The sequence below is a fragment of the Maylandia zebra genome, linkage group LG3, assembly GCF_041146795.1.
Source record: "Maylandia zebra isolate NMK-2024a linkage group LG3, Mzebra_GT3a, whole genome shotgun sequence".
NCBI lineage: Eukaryota > Metazoa > Chordata > Actinopteri > Cichliformes > Cichlidae > Maylandia > Maylandia zebra.
This window is the reverse complement of record NC_135169.1, coordinates 2,964,466-2,986,393: the sequence shown is the minus strand read 5'-3', so window position 1 is coordinate 2,986,393 and position 21,928 is coordinate 2,964,466. Positions and strand designations below refer to the sequence as shown.

At 45.6% G+C, this 21,928-nt stretch overlaps 1 protein-coding gene across 1 annotated transcript; it reads right to left on the bottom strand.

The window, feature by feature from the left end:
- Nucleotides 1–9,827: 9,827 nt before the first annotated feature.
- On the bottom strand, nucleotides 9,828–20,561 carry LOC143414194 (Fc receptor-like protein 4). Its single transcript, XM_076878042.1, has 5 exons — nucleotides 20,474–20,561; nucleotides 19,878–19,913; nucleotides 19,491–19,754; nucleotides 19,166–19,411; nucleotides 9,828–10,063 (listed from the first exon to the last, which is right to left on the bottom strand). The coding sequence occupies exons 1-5, from the start codon at nucleotides 20,502–20,504 to the stop codon at nucleotides 9,828–9,830; spliced, it is 813 nt and encodes a 270-aa protein (XP_076734157.1). The 5' UTR covers nucleotides 20,505–20,561.
- Between the last annotated feature and the right edge of the window lie 1,367 nt (nucleotides 20,562–21,928).

Here is a 21,928-nt window from a genome sequence, read left to right as displayed (position 1 = left end):
ATGGGTGAAGAGAGTGTATAGCAGAGGGCTCAGAACACACCCCTGAGGGGCACCGGTGTTGACCACAAGGCTGGAAGAGGTGTTCTTACCCACTCTGACACTCTGTCTACGGTTAGTGAGGAAGTCCACAATCCAGTTGCACAGAGAGGAGTTAAGTCCCAGTTGGTGGAGTTTGGGACGGAGTTTGTATGGCCGGATGGTATTAAAAGCCGAGCTGTAGTCTACAAAGAGGAGCCGTGCATAGGTGTTCCTGTGTTCCAAGTGCTTCAGTAATGTGTGCAGCACTATGGCGATCGCATCCTCGGTTGACCGGTTCTCCCTGTATGCAAACTGGTGCGAGTCCAGGGATGGTGGAAAAGCAGCTCTGATGTGTTTAATGACCAGTCTCTCCAGGCATTTGGCGGGAATGGGGGTGAGTGCCACAGGTCTGAAATCGTTCAGACATGTGACATTTGACTGTTTTGGGATGGGAACGATGGTTGCTGCTTTGAAACAGGATGGTACCAGTGAACAGGACAACGAGGTGTTATATATAGAGGTGAAGACGTCCGCCAGGTCCGCAGCACAGTCTTTTAGTACCCGGCCCAGCACTCCATCTGGCCCGGCCGCCTTCCTGGTGTTAATGCTCCAGAACACACGCCTCAGCTCATGAGTGCTCAGGACGGGAGCAGGATCGGTTGAGGGGAGAGGGGACAGGACAGGGTCGGTGTTCTCCCTGTCAAAACGGGCATAAAAGAGATTTAGATCCTCAGCCAGAGTAGAACTGTCGGCTGAGGGTGATGGTGTTCTCCTTTTGTAGTCCGTTATAGCCCTGATGCCCTCCCAGACCTGCCTTGGGTTTGTGTTGTTCTCAAACCTGGCCTCGATACGCCTCCTGTGCTGCTGCTTGGCAGTCTTGATGCCTCTTCTCAGGTTGGCCCTGGCAGCACTGTATGCCTCCTGGTCCCCGGATTTGAAGGCGTTTTTCCTCGTTCGAATAAGTTGTTGAACTCCGTGTGTCATCCAGGGTGGATTATTAGGGAACACACGGAATCATTTCCAAGTTGTTACATTGTCCACACAGAAACAGATGTAGTCCAAGACAGCGGAGGTGTAACTGTCCAATGCGACACGATTGTCAGTGTCCTGCACCTTGAATACATCCCAGTCTGTGCAGTGGAAACAGTCCTGAAGCATCGGAATAGCATCCTGCGGCCATGTTCTCACGGTTTTGGTTGTAATCCCAGTGCTCTTGATCTTTTGTGTGTATATTGGGTGTAGCAGAAGGGAGAGATGGTCTGACAGACCCAGGTGGGGATAAGCCTGGGCTCTGTATGCATTCGCCATGTTGGTGTATACCTGGTCCAACGTTCTATCTCCTCTGGTAGCACACTTCACATTACGGTGGAAGTTGTGAAGTACAGATTTCAGGTCCGCGTGGTTAAAATCCCCAGCCGCGATAAAGACACTGTCCGGGTGTGCTACCAGGCTGTTATTGATGCTGCTGCTCAATTGTGCTAATGCTAGCTTAGCATTAGCATCTGGTGGAATGTAAACAGCGCAGATGTAAACGGCAGAAAATTCCCGAGGGAGATAGAATGGACGGCACTTTAACACCAACAGTTCTACCTCTGTACTGCACAGTCTTTCCGTTACCGTGACGTTCGTGCACCAAAAGTTGTTAATATAGATGCACAGCCCCCCGCCAGTCTTCTTACCCGAGTCCGCAGACCTGTCGGCTCGATAGGCGGTGCGGCCTGCTAGATCAATAGCCGCATCGGGAATGGCGCTGTCCAGCCAGGTTTCAGTGAAGATCATGCACGAACAGTTATTAAAAGTCCGTCGAGTGGCGATCTGCAGTCGTATTTCATCCAGTTTGTAACGGATTGAACGGGCATTGGAGAGGAATATGATCGGGAGTGGTGGTTTAAACGGACTAGTCTTTAGCCGTGCCCACAGGCCTCCCCGCCTGCCTCTCTTCTGCCTCCGCTCGCAACGTCTCCTCCTACGGCTTGCTGTTGCGTGTACCCCCGTGGGTTGCTTAACGATCTCCGGGGGGATGAGATACTCGGATGTTAGTTGAAGATCTCCACGGCTTAGTTGTAGTAGATCATCTCTGTTGTATTGAAGTAACCCCAGACTGTGTGAAATAATACACAGTACCACCAAAAGTGCAAAAGTGTAGGAGCTCCGGGCCGCTGCGTCTGTGCGCGCCGCCATCTTGGAAGTATGGGTGTTTTTGTAACGTACAGAGGTGAAAGGTTTTCTTTAAGTTCTTGCAGTTATGAAATTATGATCTTTATCTGTTTTGTGAACAGACTTCTGATTGGCTGTTTCATGCGATGAACCAGAAATAAATGATTCATGGTGATTTTGTTCATCTGCTGCAGATTTCAGGCCTGACACGTCTTCTTTTCACCTCCACATGCACATCATGCTGCATTATACCAACGTGCAAGTTGTTAGCTTGAGGATCACCTTGTAGCAAAAAAGCTATTTTATAACTGTACAGAATGGTGTTCATCAGTTTAATGCTGGATTGTGTTGCTGCACTAATCCTCAGTCAGAAGCCGTACATGCACGAGAACGTTTGTTTTGTATGCAATGTGACGGTGAATGAGGAGCAGACATTAAATGTTGTTTTTACAGCTCCAAATGTCAACAACAGTCACCTCAAGGTGCTTTATATTTTAAGGTCTACTCTACAATAATACATGATGTGGTTTGTGAAAAAGAAGCATAATTGGCCTAAAACACTCACATAACAATCTTCTTATAAAGTTTCATCACCCTGATTTTGTAAGCAAGCAAAAACTGCATGGTGCATTAAGGATTCTGAACAATTCCTAAATGCACCACAAGATGGCAGTCCAACACAAAGAGTAACACTTCACAATGTAACGCCTCTGTTTACCACAGCTACAAGAAGTTCAGACATGGGCTGTATCCCAATTCAGGGTCTGCAGCCTTAAAGTACGCAGCCTCAACGATCCTCAAGGGCCGCGTACTCAAAGACCGCTAAGGCCGGAAGTGCGAGGCTTGTGTAATGGGACGGTCTAGCCTCCGTTGCGCTGCCCAGGTTGCCTAGCAACCATGATACTAACAGCTGGAAACGTTTCATACAGCTTTGTTTGACAGAAATGAAGAAGAAAATCTTTTATTTGTTTGTTTGTTTCTACATGAGCTTTGATCATTCTCTGTAAGATTAAGCTCAGCTATTGAACGGCGAATATTTTAAAGTAAAGGCTTTAAAACCAAGTTAGTACAAACGTCACTAATGTCACGTAACTTTGCCAACAGTAATGTTTTCATGTTCTTCGTTACTAAACATTTGCACATAAATAACCAGTGTTGGGACTAACGCGTTATTAAGTAGCGCGTTACAGTAACTACGTTATTATTGTGGTAACGAGCACGGTAACTAGTTATTATGCCAAAACCAGGAACACGTTACTCGTTACTGGGATTTAGATAGGCTCATTATTTGTTACTTCGTGTGGTGGCTATCGCGGAGCTTCCACAGATTCAGTAACATTAGCAAGTGGTGGAGGCCAGCAGGTGGATGAAGGAAAAGGGAGGAAAGAGGAGAGACCCGAAGCAGCCGCTGGTCCGAGTGTGAACTGAACTTCAGGTAAGAAGTTATAACCTGCAATCCATCTGGGTCAGATATGAACCAAGTTTAGGTGGAGTTTATTTAAGTTTCTATACAGCTGGGTGGTGCTGTGTTACTGATGTTGAACTTTATTTTGTTCATAAGGTTAATTATTAGAGTTGCCAACCGTCCCGTCTGGTATTCAGAGAAAATATTACGCGTTTCTTATTGAGGTGAAAAGGAACAGTTTGTCCCGTAATTCAGCTACAATGAAAAAGACACAAAGCTGGAGTTATTCTGTGTTTGCTGCACAGCTGCCTCTTCTTCTCTCATTCTCCCCCTTCCCTCTCCTGTTGCTACTTCAATCATGAAACTGATCAATGATCAGCTGATCGGCTCTCTTGTTTGTTTATCGCCCACTTTGTGCCAGAAAGAGGAAACCAGTGGAGGTCGCGCTAAACAACAGCAGCACGTTTAAGCTTGATCAGCTGTTGTTAGAATTTATTTAATATTCATTTCTAGTATCAGCTGATGTTTGCTGGAGCCACAGCTGTAAACCTGCTGGTCATGATACGGTTTGGTTATCTGGTGAGAGGGAAACATGAGGATGAAACCAGGAGATGTCCTTACTGAATCATCAGAGCTGAATCAATTTACCTTTTAGGTGACATGAATGAGTTGAAGGGAAGTTATGAACTGTTTCTGAGAGACAAATAACACCAGGATCCTTTTTTAGGTAGCTGACAGCTGGTAACTGTGCAGGGGCGGGTCTAGCAAAGCTTTTGCCAGGGGGCCAGGTAGGGCATTAACAGGGAGAGGGGGGCACAAAGAAATACATTCTTATTTTCATTTAAAATGTCTGGCTGTTATTAAATAATTATAAGAAGCGTAGAACCAAAGTTTTTATCTGACGTAAAATGTATAGAAATCATACATATACCAACAAGACTGTACATCACTGTCACAACAGCATCTGTTTTCATTCAAAGGCTTTATGGCTTTAATACCTGGTGGGCCGGTCTTTAGTCAAAATGCCCGGGCTGTTTTTTTGTCCCAGCCCTGGGCACGACACGCAGTGAATTAATCTGAGAAGCATCAAAAAGTAAATGGCCGCGCCAGTGGTACACATCGCAAATTAGCTTACATACACACATTAGTTGTGCCGCTTCTTAATGACGGTATCTTAGCTAACAGCCCCAACTACCCCAACTACCTACCTTCACAAACATAGGCCCGAAACAGTCAACACCGGTTGAGTAAAAGGCTGGTTTGTACAGTCTAAGCCGAGCAGCTGGAAGGTCAGCCATCTTGGGAACAGAGGGTTGTGCCCTCCATCGCTGACACTCAGGACAGGTTCGCTGGTGCTTGCGAATTGCCTCTCTTCCACGCAGTATCCAGTAAGACCTCCGCAGCTCCGCGAAGACCCGTTCGGGGCCTGGATGATGCAGATCAACATCATATTTCTGGATAAGCAGGCGTGTGAAAGGGTGTGAAGGATCCAAGACAATCGGATGCAATATAGGTCCGTCCAGACCTTCTAGGCGTCGCAACCGACCCCCTACTCTGATGAGGCCGGCTGAGGTATCCAGTTCAGGTGCCAGGGTAAGCAAGCGGCTTCTGGATGAGACAGGTTTCCTTTCTGAAAGCAATCTGCACTCCTCGGGAAATGACTCCTGTTGAGCCTGCCGGAGGATGGCCTGTTCAGCTTTCTGATAGTCCTCGGCACTAGATGGCGCAGTCGAGAGTCCCTGACCACAAAGCTCTTTAACAGTAACATCCAAGAGCTCCTGCCAAGTCTTGCACGCCATTCCATCCTGACAGGTAGGTGTGGAGGTGATAGAGGTTCCACAGAAGACTGTTTTCCGGAGCTCAAGTTCGTCATTACTGGGCTCGGAACTCAGGTTCACTGGCCATGTGTCAGGACTGTTGAGCAGAAAGGGGGGTCCATTTGACCACCAATTAGGCACTTTGAGCTCGGCCAGAGCCTTCCCTCTCGTCAGGCCATCCGCTGGATTACTCTCTGAGTCTATGTCAGAATCAGAATCAGAATCAGAATCAGAAAGGGGGTTTATTGCCAAATGTTGAGCAGGTTTACAACATTAGGAAATTGCTGCGGTGCTTCAGTGCAAACATAGTGTCATAAAATAGCACTTAAATAGACATGAAAAAATAAAAGTAAGAATAAGAATTAAAAGTGCTACGTAGAAAGATATGTGCATGAGATATACATGAGATTTATACATGAGAATAAGAATTAAGAGTGCTACGTAGAAAGATATATACATGAGTGCAGGTGGTGATCAGTGCCAAACATGGAATGATGCAGTGACACAGCGTAGGGTCATGTGTTTGTGGCGGGGACAGTCATATGGTTATTGTTCATGTGTCCAACAGCAGAGGGGAAGAAACTGTTCTTATGGCGAGAGGTTCTGGTGCGAATGGACCGGAGCCTCCTGCCTGAGGGGAGCAGGTCAAACAGACTGTGTCCAGGGTGAGAAGAGTCAGCTGAGATCCGAGCTGCACGCCGCAATGTCCTGGAGGTGTACAGGTCCTGCAGAGATGGGAGTCTGCAGCCAATCACCTTCTCAGCAGAGCGCACAACACGCTGCAGTCTCTGTTTGTCCCTGATAGTGGCTCCAGCGTACCACACGGTGATGGAGGAGGTGAGGATGGACTCGATGATTGCAGTGTAGAATTGCATCATCGTCCGTGTTGGCAGGTTGAATTTCTTCAGCTGCCTCAGGAAGTACATCCTCTGCTGGGCTTTCTTGATGACGGAGGTGATGGTGGGCTCCCACTTCAGGTCCTGGGTGATGGTGGTACCCAGGAAGCGGAATGAGTCCACAGAGGTGATGGGGGTGTCAGTCAGGATGATGGGGGGGAGTGGGGCTTTGTGCTTCCTGAAGTCCACAATAATCTCCACTGTCTTCTGGGCATTCAGCACCAGGTTGTTGTGGCTGCACCAGGACACCAGACGTTCAGTACCTTGTAGCGCCAAGTACAGTGTTCCGTCAACTCCTGTATTTCAGCTACCCTGGCTCCTACAAAAACCTTGTAGCGGCAGGACTGTGAGCTCAACCAGGTAAGAACAGTGGTCGAATCAGGACTGTTCTTTCAATCGCTGAGGTGAGTTCCTTATTCAGGGTACTGGCCAGCTGCGCTGCCAGCAAAGCTCCGCAGAGCTCAAGGCGGGGAATAGAGAGAGCTCGTTTGGGGGCTACCCGGGAGCGAGCTAGGATGAAGGTGAGGTGAACTTGCCCATCCTGTTCCACAGTCCTCATATAAGACACCACTCCATAAGCTTTCTCAGAAGCATCCCCAAAAATGTGCACCTCACGGATGGCCCCTTTTAAGTTAGCACTGGCAGGAACATAGGCGCGTGGGAAGGTAAGGTGAGGTAAAAACTGAAGCTCCACCTCCCAGTCGGACCAAGCTTGCAGGAGGGTGGAGGGAAGATTCGAGTCGTCCCAACCATGCTTCTTATCCCATAACTGCCTGAGGAGGAGCTTGGCCCGAGTGGTGAAGGGTAACAGATAGCCCAAAGGGTCGTACTGTGAGGCTAGGACTCTATAGATGTTTCTGAGCATTGGCATCTCATAGGACACGGGCCTGTGCTTATAACCCAAGGAGTCGGTATTCCAGTCCCAGCTGAGCCCGAGCGTGGTCTCTAGCGGGTTGGATTTGTCCTTGGCTAGCCACAGATCCAGACTCTGTGATCTAGCTTCTGGAGGCAAATGGCTCAGGACACTTGGATCATTACAAGCCCACTGACGTAGCTCGAAGCCAGCTGATTTCAGCAACTCTCTTAGCCGATCCACCAGATCTCTCGCTTCTTCCGGTGAGCCAACACTCTGTAGGCAGTTGTCTACGTAGAAACACCTCTCGATGGAGAATCTCAGGCTGTCGTCAGGCTGTGTGTGCTCCATCACGTGACGCTGCAGGGCGAAGGTGGCGCAGCAGGGGCTTGAAGTTGTCCCAAATGGCAGGACCTGCCACTCGAAGACTTTGGGGGGTTCATTCACCTTTATGTCCCGCCAAAAGAACTTCAACAGGGGCCGGTCTTCAGGGAGGAGCATTACCTGATGGAACATCCCCTTGATGTCTCCACTCACAGCTATGGGGTGTTCACGAAACCTGACCAGCACCCCCAGCAGGGAGGCCCCAAGAGTAGGGCCAGGCAACAGGAACTGGTTCAGGGACTGTCCAAGGTATTTATGGGAACAGTTAAACACCAGACGATTCTTCCCGTTATGACTGACCAGATGATGCGGTATGTACCAGTTCTCCTTGGGCGAAGCCTCGTGCGTAACTTCCTTCACGGCTCCTGATTGGATCAGCTTCTGCATTTCTGCCCTGTAGGAATCAGCCCGACTGGGATCCTTTAACAGGCGCCTTTCTGTGCTTCGAAGCATGGGCATGACTGATTCCTTTGGTGCATTCAGTGGCGGCATCTGTGGGTGACGGAGTAGAGGTGTAGCATACCTGGAGACTCCATCGACCATCCTGCGAGTTGTTCTTGCCTCGAGCAGGGCCACAGCCTGCTGATCCTGTTTCGACCGAGTCACCTCTTTCTCGGATCGGTAAGGCACCACGTCCACCTGCCAGAGCCACTCCACATGTTTGAGTAACTCGTCTGATTGGGCGGATGTATACAGGGATAGGACAGGCTGGGTCTGCCGCCCCATGAAAAAACTTGGCCCTTGAAGGGTCCAGCCAAGCCGGGTGTGGACTGCTGCTGGGCCTCCAGGTGGGCTGAGGCGGACTGGTTCTATGGGGGTGATCAGGTGTGGCTGGTCTAAACCAATGAGAAGCAGCGGCTCGGCTTCCTTCAGGGCAGGGACCGGGATCCCCTGCAGGTATTTGTACTTCCTTCTCGGCTGGTCGATAGGATAGGTATGGTGAGCTAAGTTGAGATGATCAGCTGTAAACGCTCCATCAATCTTGTAGTAGGATCCAGGGTTGGTAGCAGCAGAGATGCGGAAGGATACGGTACGTCCATGAAGCATCTGAATATCTTGGCGGATGGTTCGTAATGGCAGGTCCTCCGGGATGCCTGCCAGACCAAGAGTCTTTGCAGCAGCAGGGAGCAGCATGGTCCTCTCTGAACCGTCATCAAGTATTGCATAGGTGTCTAGAGTCCGCTCTCCATGGCTCAAAGGCACAGGTACAATCTTCAGCATGACACGATTCCCAGCACCATGGCGATCAAGGTAGAGTGAACCCGAAGCCGAACTGGTTAGGCAGCTTTCCTCCTTTGCAACCATGCCAGTGTTGTTTCCTTCTGTCCTGGCATTTACCTCGTGAAGAACCAGCAGATGTTTTCCCTGGCAGCGGCTGCAGGGTTTCTTTAGCGTTCACTGAGCAGCTAAATGAGTTCGGGCACAGCGCCAGCATCGTTTGTTGACCTGTATCCAGTCCTTTATTTCCTCTTTGGAGAGCTTGGCTTATTAAGCTTACTTATTAGTCGGGCAACGTGAGACCCACAGTTCAACTCCACTTCTCCTTCCAGTCCTAATGTTTGTAACAGCCCAACTAGTGACTGCACCTGAAGGGAGAACGTTTGGAAGGCTACTGTGTCACCTCGCCTTATTTCAGGACCATCCAGGACACTTGTTATCTTTCTCAAGGCGAGCTGATGAGGTTGTCCAAATTTGTCGTGGAGGGCTGCCATGGTGTCAGTATAAGGCTTGGGTGAGTTCAGGTAAGCATCGGCAATAAGTCGAGCTTCATCTAGTTTGAGGTGGTCCACAAGTATCTGATACTTGAAGAGCTCAGTAGCATTAGGAGGGAGTAGGTTCTCTAAAGCCATGCGGAGCCTAGCAAACTCAGAGGGATCAGAATGAATGAACCTTGGAATGGTTGGTTTGGGCCCCCTGTACACTAGCTCAGCCGAAAGAGGAGCAGATGGGTTGCTGCTGTGCCCACTGGTTACTCCAGTGACAAGAGAGGGGGAACTGGCTGGAACAGGCTCGGTTGGGAGCAAACCTGCCTTACTTGGTGTCCAGCAGGGGGGTGGCACAGAGTGTTGTGGAGGGGCATGAAACGTGTTTCCATCCTTAACCACAAGGTCCTGATATGGGGTGCAGCGATGACTCGGCAGCGAAGGCTCACCAGCAAAATATGCTGTGTGGGGTAGAGGGTGGTACTGTACACCATCATCGGAGTATTGTTCGTCAACCTTCATTTGGGAGAATCCTGTGTGCAACTCTTCCACTGGTTCAGCCCATGGTGGTGGGTCGGGCCACACCTCCTCATCCTACTCCTGTGGCATTGTCTCAGGGGTGGTGTATACATCTCCTGAACCGCGCTTGGGGGGCTGACTGGTGCTATGCTGTGAGGCAGTCAGCTGAGCCATATCCTTCCTCAGCAGGTGAGCCACTTCAATCAGCTCTCTGAGGTCACTCTTTGCTTCCTTCAGTTCTCTGAGGCCCTCCTGTAAAACTTGCTGTGATTGGAGTAGCTGCTCTCTTTCGGCCTGCAAGGCTCTGAATTCTGTATGAAATGTGTGTATTGAAGACCCTGGCCAATTGGAAGGTGCAAATTCAGGTGAGAGGCTCCTATTAACCCTTTAAGACCTACCATAGAACCAAGTCCGCCAGAGCTTATATTATATTTTTACATGCTGTGGAGCCATTTTTGGGAGCATTTCAAGTTGCTATACATCAATACAACCATTATAGCCCAAACTTTAATAATATGTCTGCATTAGGTGCATAGTAATTACATAAATTGCAAAAAAGTGCAATAAACTACAAAAAAAATTGAAAATCGTTTTTGTTTTTTTAACATATATTTCTTGTTAGAGAAATTTAAGAGGCTTATCCCTCAAAACTGTAAATACAAAAAAGTTGCACAAACTAGTTTCCCACCACAGGATATTTATTTTAAGTGTCTTCATGGTTTTATTTTTGAAATACACCAATTTTTATATACTGCAGGAAAAACGGAAATAAATATTATAGTGCAAATTTGCAAAATAACAGCATATGCATCAAAATAAACTATTTCCAGGAGTGCAATATGAGTCTTAAGCATCCCAGAAACGACACAGAAAGTCATGAAGTCAAACATAACTTTTAAAAACACAAGTATAAGCTCATGAGGCCACGATGGTAAAAAAAAAAAAAACTACATTTCCGCAAAATGACGTCACTTCCGGTTTCGGGCAGGTCATGCGGTCATGTGATAGTTCGCGCTGATGGACGTAGGAAGTGTTACAAACAGCTGATCGGATCGGCGAAGCGTGTTTCTGGAATATCATGTTTTTGTTGCTGCAAGTGATTTTTATGCAGTTTTTGCAAAGCTATATGTGGAAGGAAACTGTGACCTAGGACAAGCTGATGGCATAAGATGTAAGTACAACTCCTCCAGTTTCATATGCAAAAAAAATTATTAACCCTTTACAGCCGATCGGAGCGGGCACGCTCTGTTTTGCGTAACTATTTTTAAATCCCGGTAGCTCTGCAACCACGTAAGCTAGCGCAATCATTTTTTTAGCTTTGCAAAAACTGCATAAAATCACTTGCAGCAACAAAAACATGATATTCCAGAAACACGCTTCGCCGATCCGATCAGCTGTTTGTAACACTTCCTACGTCCATCAGCGCGAACTATCACATGACCGCATGACCTGCCCGAAACCGGAAGTGACGTCATTTTGCGGAAATGTAGTTTTTTTTACCATCGTGGCCTCATGAGCTTATACTTGTGTTTTTAAAAGTTATGTTTGACTTCATGACTTTCTGTGTCGTTTCTGGGATGCTTAAGACTCATATTGCACTCCTGGAAATAGTTTATTTTGATGCATATGCTGTTATTTTGCAAATTTGCACTATAATATTTATTTCCGTTTTTCCTGCAGTATATAAAAATTGGTGTATTTCAAAAATAAAACCATGAAGACACTTAAAATAAATATCCTGTGGTGGGAAACTAGTTTGTGCAACTTTTTTGTATTTACAGTTTTGAGGGATAACCCTCTTAAAGCTCTGGCGGACTTGGTTCTATGGTAGGTCTTAAAGGGTTAAGGTCCACATCTTGTTCACTTCTTCCCAGTGGAGGGGGTGTATTGTAATATCATCCCTGTCGCTGTAGAGGGGTGGCGTATGACTATACTGAGGCTGAACTCTGTTGCTTCTTGTGTGAGGCTGTGGGGTATCCCACTGCAGCATTTCCCTAAAGAGGTGGCCTGTATAGTTAACATCAAAGTCCTCAAACCGGCTTGGTCGACGTGTATGGCGTTTAGGCCCTGCATCAGGACATGTCGCTCCATCTGGCTCCATTTTGATAGCTGCTATCCGGCTCGAAGGACCAATGTTGAGGAGTACTTGGTGAGGGCTAGTTCTTTTAGGTTCAGCAGCTAACAAGATGGTGTATCGGTCAGGATACAGGAAGGAGGACAACAGGCTTCCACTTTGCTGGATTGTCACCACCAGCTGTTTTATTGCCACCTAGATGCTCAGTGTTGCCAGCAGTCTGTAGTAACAAACAAGTTGCCATGAGTATATAAATATATACAGCAACAGCTTCACTAAGATACATATAAAGGATTAAATGAAATAAACCAACATATGCATCTGAATATACACATAACAGGACATATATAATTTGAACTATGCCAATCTTACATCTCTTGCTCCAAACACAGAAAGGACACAATTAAACACAGTGAGAATGTCATACATAGCCGAAACATCCACTCTAACTGTAAACAAAGGTCTTTGGCGCCATCGTGTGGCTGAATAAAATTACTACATAATTGCGGCGGCCGGCGGCACATGCTTCGAGTCACGAGATGAACAAATGTGGTGCTACAATGCGGTAGAATGTAACTAAAGCCGCAGCCAACATCAGAATCGGAAAATAAACATATTTAAGGAAACTTACTTCCAGTCATGAACTTAACACTCGGAGCATCACCGTGAAGGATGGCAACCAGGAACACAGCTTACGAGGTAAAAAGAACTAACACTGAAAAAATCTCCCCTTCTCGAGTAGCATCGCGATACCCCCAACTTCTGCCTACGTCATTTCCTACGACTCCACCCCACACAATATTGCAGAACATAGACATAAAATCCCAGAGCCTTTTATACAAATTATGTCTAATCTCTAAGGCCAAGCCCTACATACCACGTAAGGACCTTGAAAAACTTATTGATGCCTTTGTTACATCTAGATTAGATTACTGTAATTCTCTTTATACTGGTCTCCATTCTGCCCTTGTTCACAGACTGCAGCTTGTTCAAAATGCTGCTGTGTCTCTGGAATTGGTAGGTTTGAATCTATTACTCCAGTTCTTTCCAACCTGCACTGGCTCCCCATTAAATATTGATTGATTGCTCACAAAATCATAAATTACACTACACCCAGCCATCTTGCTGATCTTCTCAGCTTTTATACTCCTGAGAGAGTGGTTAGATCAGCAGGCCAAGTGCTCCTGGTGCAACCTAGATCTCGGCTTAAGACCAGAGTTAACCCTTCATTCGCCTCTGTTGCACCCTACCTCTGGAATAATCTCCCTCAAGCTATTTGCGCGTCTGATTCAATTCAATCTTTTAAATCTCAATTAAATGGTAAATGGTAAATGGCCTGTATTTATATAGCGCTTTACTAGTCCCTAAGGACCCCAAAGCGCTTTACATATCCAGTCATCCACCCTGTCACGGATTGCCGGGGCAAGCCGTGTGGAATGTAGGAAGGACCCAAAAGGCAGCAGCTCTGGTGCAGGTGAGTGTTTATTTACAGGGGTGGGTAAGTACAAACAGCGGTGGCGACAAAACATGAAACTGGAAACCTAAACTGGGTAAACTAATAAGACAAACCAGAACGAGGATGCAGGGAGGTCCGGAGAAATACATACGGGAAGACGCAGGGAGACCAAGGGGAAACAACACAGACGAACCAGCAATTACTAAGACAGAAAATACAACTTAAATACACACAGAGAACATAGGGAGATTACACACAGGTGGGAGACACAGCTGGGAGTGATAAACATGACGAGACTAGGGAGGCAAACTGAAAACACTCACATAAGTCGCAGATCTTCACAATAAAACAGGAACTTGCACATGAAAGGACACAAACTAAGAAACGCGGACTAGATACAGGAACACACGGGCAGAACAGAGTAAACACTAACCAGAGGAAGAACAGAACCAAAATCGTGAAGAGAAAACACAAAACGCTGGGTCAAAAGGACCCAGGATCATGACAATCCACCCATTCACACACACATTCACACACTGGTGATGGCAGCTACATTGTAGCCACAGCCACCCTGGGGCGCACTGACAGAGGCGAGGCTGCCGGACACTGGCGCCACCGGGCCCTCTGACCACCACCAGTAGGCAACGGGTGAAGTGTCTTGCCCAAGGACACAACGACCGAGACTGTCCGAGCCGGGGCTCGACCCGGCAACCTTCCAATTACAAGGCGAACTCCCAACTCTTGAGCCACGATCGCCTCGTTCGCCAATTAAAAAGTTATTTATTTAGCCTAGAGCCTGCAATTGTAAGTGTACTGTAATTTATTTATTTTTTGCTTTGATTAATCTTTATAATGGTTTAACCTTCAGCCTTTTGACTCTTGCTTACTCTGCTTGGTGTATTATTGGTTAGTTATGTCTCCCATCTGTCAGTATATTTGTATCTGTTATTGCTCTTAATTGGTTCTTTGAAGGTCTTTGGCATACCTCTTGTAACTTGTAGAGAAAATTGCCTTTGTTGTTATTTTTTTCTTGTTTTCGCTTTATTTGTATGAATGTATTTTCATTATTTTATTTTGAAAAGAAACATTTATTTGTAAAAAGGAAGTGTGATCCTCCAGCAAACTTTTTTTTTTCTGTTGCCAGATCACAAGGGGTAAATACCTTTTTCATTGGTTGAAAGGGGTTTTAGTCGTTTCTTCTGCTCATACCGATTCACAAGTGGGAATTTTTGGGGTAATTTTTGTTTTGCCAGCTTATTCTTATTCTTGTTCTTATTATTGTTATTATTACCATTACTACTGTCAGTGTGGAATTTGTGTCTTGTTTATTTCATTTTTGTGCAAAATAATAACAGTTGCTGCTCAAATTCCTGTCTCCAGCCATTTCATTCCGTATTCACCGCGCTTTCTATTGTAGCCCTGCCGAACCTAGCAACTGGTCCATAGTTTGGCTGTCCTAAACTATTTAAAATGAGTCAGTGGTTACAATCTGGTTTTTAAACGTGCCATATCAAAAAGATTGTATTGTATTGTAAGGTGCTTTTTGGTCTGTGTTGCATAATAACCTGAGTGATTGAAGATCCTCTTTATCCTCTACAAGCCTAAAACCCCCCACTCCACTGATGACTTGCTCTTAGCCAACACCCTTAACGACTTTTACTGCCGTTTTGATGAGCCATCAGGCAGCCTTCACACCTCCAACGACCCCAACAATAGAGGCACTTTGGACACTCATTCCCCCACCTCTCCCCCCTCCATAGAGCCATCACCGCCTTCAAACTGTTCACCTGCAACACCCGCCCCCTCACCCCACACAAAAGAGGATTTCACACCACCTCCTCCGACCACAACTCTTCATATTCATGAAGCAGATGTGAGGAAGCAGTTTAGGAGTCTGAATGCTCGAAAAGCTCCCGGCCCAGACGGTGTGTCTCCTGCCACCCTCAGACACTGTGCAAACGAGCTGGCCCCAGTGTTTTCTGGCATCTTCAACTCCTCACTGCAGGCATGTCATGTGCCTGCCTGCTTCAAGTCCTCTACCATAATCCCTGTCCCCAAGAAACCTAGGATCACTGGACTAAATGACTACAGACCCGTGGCTCTGACATCTGTGGTCATGAAGTCATTTGAGCGCCTGGTTCTCTCCCATCTCAAGACCCTCACGGCCCCCCTCCTGGACCCCCTGCAGTTTGCATATAGAGCCAACAGGTCTGTAGACGACGCCATCAACATGGCCCTACACTTCATCCTGCAGCATCTGGACTCCCCAGGAACCTACGCCAGGATCCTGTTTGTGGACTTCAGCTCTGCCTTCAACACCATCCTTCCAGACCATCTCCGAGGCAAGCTTTCCCAGATGAATGTGCCTGATCCCATCTGCTGGTGGATCACTGACTTCCTGACGGACAGGAAGCAGCACGTGAGGCTGGGAAAGAATGTCTCGGACTCCCGGACCATCAGCACCGGCTCCCCTCAGGGCTGTGTTCTTTCTCCTCTGCTCTTCTCCCTGTACACCAACTGCTGCACCTCCACCCACCAGTCTGTCAAGCTAATCAAGTTCGCAGATGACACCACCGTCATTGGGCTCATCTCGGACGGGGACGAGTCTGCCTACAGGAGGGAGGTTGAACGTCTGGTGACCTGGTGCAGCCACAACAACCTGGTGCTGAATGCCCAGAAGACAGTGGAGATTATTGTGGACTTCAGGAAGCACACAGCCCCACTCCCCCCCATCATCCTGACTGACACCCCCATCACCTCTGTGGACTCATTCCGCTTCCTGGGTACCACCATCACCCAGGACCTGAAGTGGGAGCCCACCATCACCTCCGTCATCAAGAAAGCCCAGCAGAGGATGTACTTCCTGAGGCAGCTGAAGAAATTCAACCTGCCAACACGGACGATGATGCAGTTCTACACTGCAATCATTGAGTCCATCCTCACCTCCTCCATCACCGTGTGGTACGCTGGAGCCACTATCAGGGACAAACAGAGACTGCAGCGTGTTGTGCGCTCTGCTGAGAAGGTGATTGGCTGCAAAGTCCCATCTCTGCAGGACCTGTACACCTCCAGGACACTGCGGCGTGCAGCCCGGATCTCAGCTGACCCTTCTCACCCTGGACACAGTCTGTTTGACCTGCTCCCCTCAGGCAGGAGGCTCCGGTCCATTCGCACCAGAACCTCTCGCCATAAGAACAGTTTCTTCCCCTCTGCTGTTGGACACATGAACAATAACCACATGACTGTCCCCGCCACTAACACATGACCCTACGCTGTGTCACTGCATCATTTCATGTTTGGCACTGATCACCACCTGCACTCATGTATATATCTTTCTACGTAGCACTCATAATTCTTATTCTCATGTATATATCTCATGTATATCTCATGCACATATCTTTCTTTCTACATAGCACTTTAATTCTTATTGTTTGCACTGAAGCACCGCAGCAATTTCCTAATGTTGTAAACCTCAACATCTGGCAATAAACCCCCATTCTGATTCTGATTCTGATTCTGATTTGAATATTTTTTCTTTTGCTCATTTTTCATAGGAAATGTCTGTGTGATTTCTGGTGTCATTTTTCTCTATTGTTTTTGATTATATCAAACTGAATAGCAATATTTTACTGGATATTTACTATACGAATATGAGCATATAGTGCACATTTACACCATGTCCTGTCCTGGGCTGTGCATTGTGCTTCTGGAACGCCGAAGTGTCCCTTATTTGATAGTTAAAAGTTGGCAACCCTAGTTTGTGGCATGGTGTATTTATGTATGTAATAAACTGTTTGGATGTGGTTGGGCTAAGAATTTTATTGTATAAAATAATCACATCAGCTTATTACATCGCTTGGTACAGCCGGCCAGTGGAGGAAAAATCAGAGTTTCTGACTCAGGCTTGTTGATCTGGTGACTGAAACAGGCCCAAACATTACAGCTAATAGTAAAATTTCCCTGTTTCAGTGCTGCTAGCCAAACAGTGAACAGCTACTTACTGCTAAAGAGACAGACAGTGAACATGGACAGTATATCCTTTGTTTCTTAATATCAAACTCATTGTTTCAGCAAAAAAGTTATCACTGTGAATTGGTTTTTAGTTTTAGTGTTGAGTTATCAATTCTGTCACTAGTTAACCAATATAAACTAATGTAAGTCTATTAGGCACATCCAACCACGTGGCGTTGTGTTCTGTACTGACAGAATTCTGTACTGACAATTTTAACCGCTAAATAGGTTAAAATTGTTAGCACTTATTTCCTAAATCCAGCTTTACAGACAGTGTTACATCTATGTCAGTATTTGTGAGCAGGGCTCAATGGTGCAAATCATCGTTTATATGTGTAGTGTTTTATGTTCCTTTTAAAAAATAGTTCATCGTGTTAAAGGACCGTTTGAAAACACACAGCTGATGATGTCACAGACAGATGAGCCACACTATGGCCAAAAACAGAGACATGTGATTCATACTAAACACATCAGTGAGTCCCACTGCGGAACTGACTCACATGGTTGTTCGTTATCATGACAATTCTTTGTGGGTTACTCAAACTTCAACTAGAGACAGAAATATCAAGTCATTTTTTTCCTGTTTGAGAAAACTTTGATCAGCTGATTGATCAAAAAGTGGTTTTGGTTGTGAAATAACGTTTTCTGTGTTCACCAGGAGGGCCATAGAGAGCAGAGCAGCCAGGAAGTGGTTGCTCTGCCAAGATATATTTATTGTTGGTTTAATAAATATATGAAAAACAGGAAGTAGTGACCGACCAATACCAAATAATCAACTTTAAAAATGTCAGACTCAGAATTTAGATAAAGAATTTTAAATATTTCAGTCACATAAATATAAAAAGGTCAAAGGTTAAATTTGAAGGAAAACAGCAAAGAACGCTGAAAGAAGCTCTTATTTTAATTATTATTCTCCCTTTATGAATTTATAATTGATGATGTCTCCATGTTCCTTCCTGTGTTTAAAATGAACAGCTCTGTGTTGAAACAGCTGCAGCTGAAGTGTTTTCTTTCTATCAGAAACAGGATGCTGGACGACTGCAGAGCTGTTAGCTTCAGTTAACCACAGACCACAAACCCACAGTCCAGCTCACAGTGAACAACACTCAGTAAGTACAATATTAAACACACATGTTACAACTGACCTAGATTTTAAGGTTTGGCTAAAATGAAGTAAAAATAAAAAAAAGGCATAAAATTAATATTGTGACCTTGATGTTTACCTCATGTCAGTTCATTTAAATTAGAGAAAATGTACCGATAATAAAAATATGCACATGATTTCTTAAATACCCCCCCCCCCCCACACACACACACACACACAGATTACAGTACAATTCTGCATTGTACTAAGAAAACTTATTATTAAAATGACTGGTTCTTATATAGAGCTTTGAGTACTCAAAATGCTTTTATCAAATTGCATCTTTGACCAATTCATAAAGCACTTTTCTGCGATTTCTATGCAAGTGCATAGAACTTTCACAAACCTTCATACTCTGATGAATGTATTGGAGGCAGCATATATTCTTGCCCAAGAATATATGGTTTAAGCATTTTGATTAATAGGTAACCTGGTTTATCTCCTGATCCTGAGATCAGGAAGTCTGAGTCTCACCTTCAAGTTTCCTGTCAACACATCGTCTCTTCAGCAGAACCAGTAACACCAGTAGAACCACAACATAGACTGATCTAACAAATAACAACTGCAACACAGAGAGATCCAGTGGAGAGGTAGTAGTGGGTGTAGATGTAGATGTAGGTGGAGGTGTGGTGGTGTGTTTGTCTAAAATAAAGCAAACACAGTCATTGAGTTGTCGTCACATTGTGAATGTTGAAAGCTGCAGAAACACAGACAGGTGAGTGTGTCACCTGTGACAGTGATCCAGCTGGATGGAGACTCTCCATGACCGATGATGTCACACTTGTAGAGGCCTTCATCAGACCTGGAAACATGCTGGATGGTCATGTGACCTGTAGGCTGCTTCCTGATGAGGGAGCCATCTTTATAGAAAGCAGCTGGGAGGTTGGAGCCGGTGGTCTTTGTTTTACAGAGCAGAGTGACGTCATCTCCCTCCATCACAGGGAGGACAGGACTCTGCAGGATCACTGATCCACCTCAACACAGAGACAAACTACAGCATTTCATCCATTTACACACAGCTTCATCAACACTAACTCCACACACTCAGCTTACCAGTGACTGTCAGGTTAACCATGTTACTGGTGGGACCCTCTCTGGACTCACACCAGTAAACTCCACTGTCTGATACGAGCATGTAGCCGATATCACAGGAAGAACCAGCTGGTTTTCCCCACCCATCTCCACACTGAGTTCTCTGTCCTTCAGTTGTGTTTCTCCTCAGAGTCCATCCAGCAGAGCTGTCGTCCTCCTCACAGCTCAGAGACACAAAGTCTTCCTCAAAGAACTGAGAGCTGCTGGGACTCACAGTCAGACGAGCTGTGAGGGTTAAAATGAAAAACTGATGATCTGTTAGACTTCACATTGTGAAACATGAACCCAATCAGGTCATATCAGTGAACATTTATCAGGTTTAAACTGTGACAGAAGAAGGTTACTGACCTTGGTTTGTTGTGCAGCTCAGCAGTGAGATCAGAACTAAAGAGAAATGACACTCAGGTTGATTTGAGGTGAACATAAAGAACAACTCCACAAAGCTGACAAACACACAAACACGTCTCTCTCTGATATATCTGCTCAAATTATATTTGATTTAATGTATTTCAAGAAAATTTGGATAAACAAAAGGTGAAAAGTATGTAATGGTAAAACAGGAACATCTCATATGTAAATAAAATACATAAAAAATAAAGTCTTCTTGCGCCTGTAATCGTTGTGATCAAAAATATGTGCACTGACTAAACTGTTTATTTAATGCAAAATATCCACTACTCCTAAAAACCACAGTGCACTCATGTGTCCACTGTGCAGCTGTGTTGATATAATGAGTGAATGATTTGATCTTTTCACTGCCTGCTGTGTTTCCTCGACTCCTGAGCAAAGATAAAGAGTCAGTTCAGACCTGCAGTTGGTCCTCGTGGTGTTTGAACTTGAATTCAGCCTGATTTGTTTTTCATGTCTTCTCCTCCATCATCAGTTATCAGGAGAGCAGACAGTCAAAGTACAAGACTTCAAACAAACACAGAGATTCTACTTACAGAGCAGACACAGCACAGATGTTTCCTTCATCGTCCTTCTCACTCATTTGAGCTTTTTTTCATTTCTGTCACTGACACCAAGTAAAGCCCGCCCCCTTCCTCTGAGCACCAGCTTTTCTATTGGTTCAAACACAGTGGTGAGAACTATTTCCGTTCCATCTAGTGGACGCCCTCCTCAGTGAGAGAGGCAGATATGAGCTGAAACACAGGAATCAAACCAGAGACACACTGATGACTGACTGGAACACTATGATTCACATTTTACATTAACACCATCCTCACACATGGTTTATATATGGCCACTAGAGGGAGATGGACTTTAAACATAACAGAGCAGCCTCTACCAGAAGTTACAGGTCTGTGAGAGCCAGAAATATTGCTTATTTTTCAACATAATTTACAAATAAATTCTTTAATTTGTAAGACTCCTCAGGTGCAAGACTCCTAAGAGTGTGACGGCGAGTGAGAAGAGCCGTGTGGAAAAGGTAAAGGAGGATCCAAACGCAGGCAGTCGTGAAGGTGTGAAGGGGATTTATTGAACACGAAATATAAATAGGCAAACGGCAAAACAGAACTAAACTATACTGGGACAACTAAACTACTGAGCATGAACACAAACCTGGACATAAAGGAAGGAAGACGATGAAGACATGAAGACATGACGACATGAAGACATGAAGACATGACGATGGTACATGACGACGACAGGGAACACACGAATGAAACATGGTGGAAACACAGACGGACCAGCATCTACAATGACAGAAGACGCGACTTAAATACACACAGGCTCCCAATTCAGGGTCTGCAGGCTAAAAGTACGGAGCCTCAACGATCAGAGGCGGAGCCAGACATTTGAAACACCCGGGGCTTAGCCCAAAAGGGGGATGTGGGATTTTTTTATTTATTTTTTATTTATTTTTTGGGGGGGGGGGGGGGGGGGGTAGAAATGACTGTAAGATTAATTGGCTCTGTTTTGAGTTTTGTTTAAAAAAAGAATGACTTCATATAGGGAAAAATATATATCACATGTGCAGGACACCTTAAACTAGTTTTTTAATTAAGCAGCAAGGGAGAACAAAGTCAGGGCTGTATCAAGACACGAGGACTAAACCTCAATTCAACCAGACCCAGAACTGATCCAGAATTAAAACAGGACTACAGCAGTTCAAAACCAGGACTTGTCAGGGTTTCTGGGTCTTTGACCCAGTATTCTTAGTTCATGTTCACTGTTTATATTCTGTCTGCTTCACCTCCTGTTTTATTGTGTTAGCCTTGGTCCATGTGCATTATGTTCCGTCCTCTTCCCATTATCATTAGTTCATTATGTTCAGCTGTGTACTCACCGGTCTCTCATTATCATCATTATCACCAGTCTGTGTATTTAAGCCCTCTGTTCTACCCATTCAATGTCGGGTCATTAATGATGTATGTCTGATGTCACTGTCGTCTGTA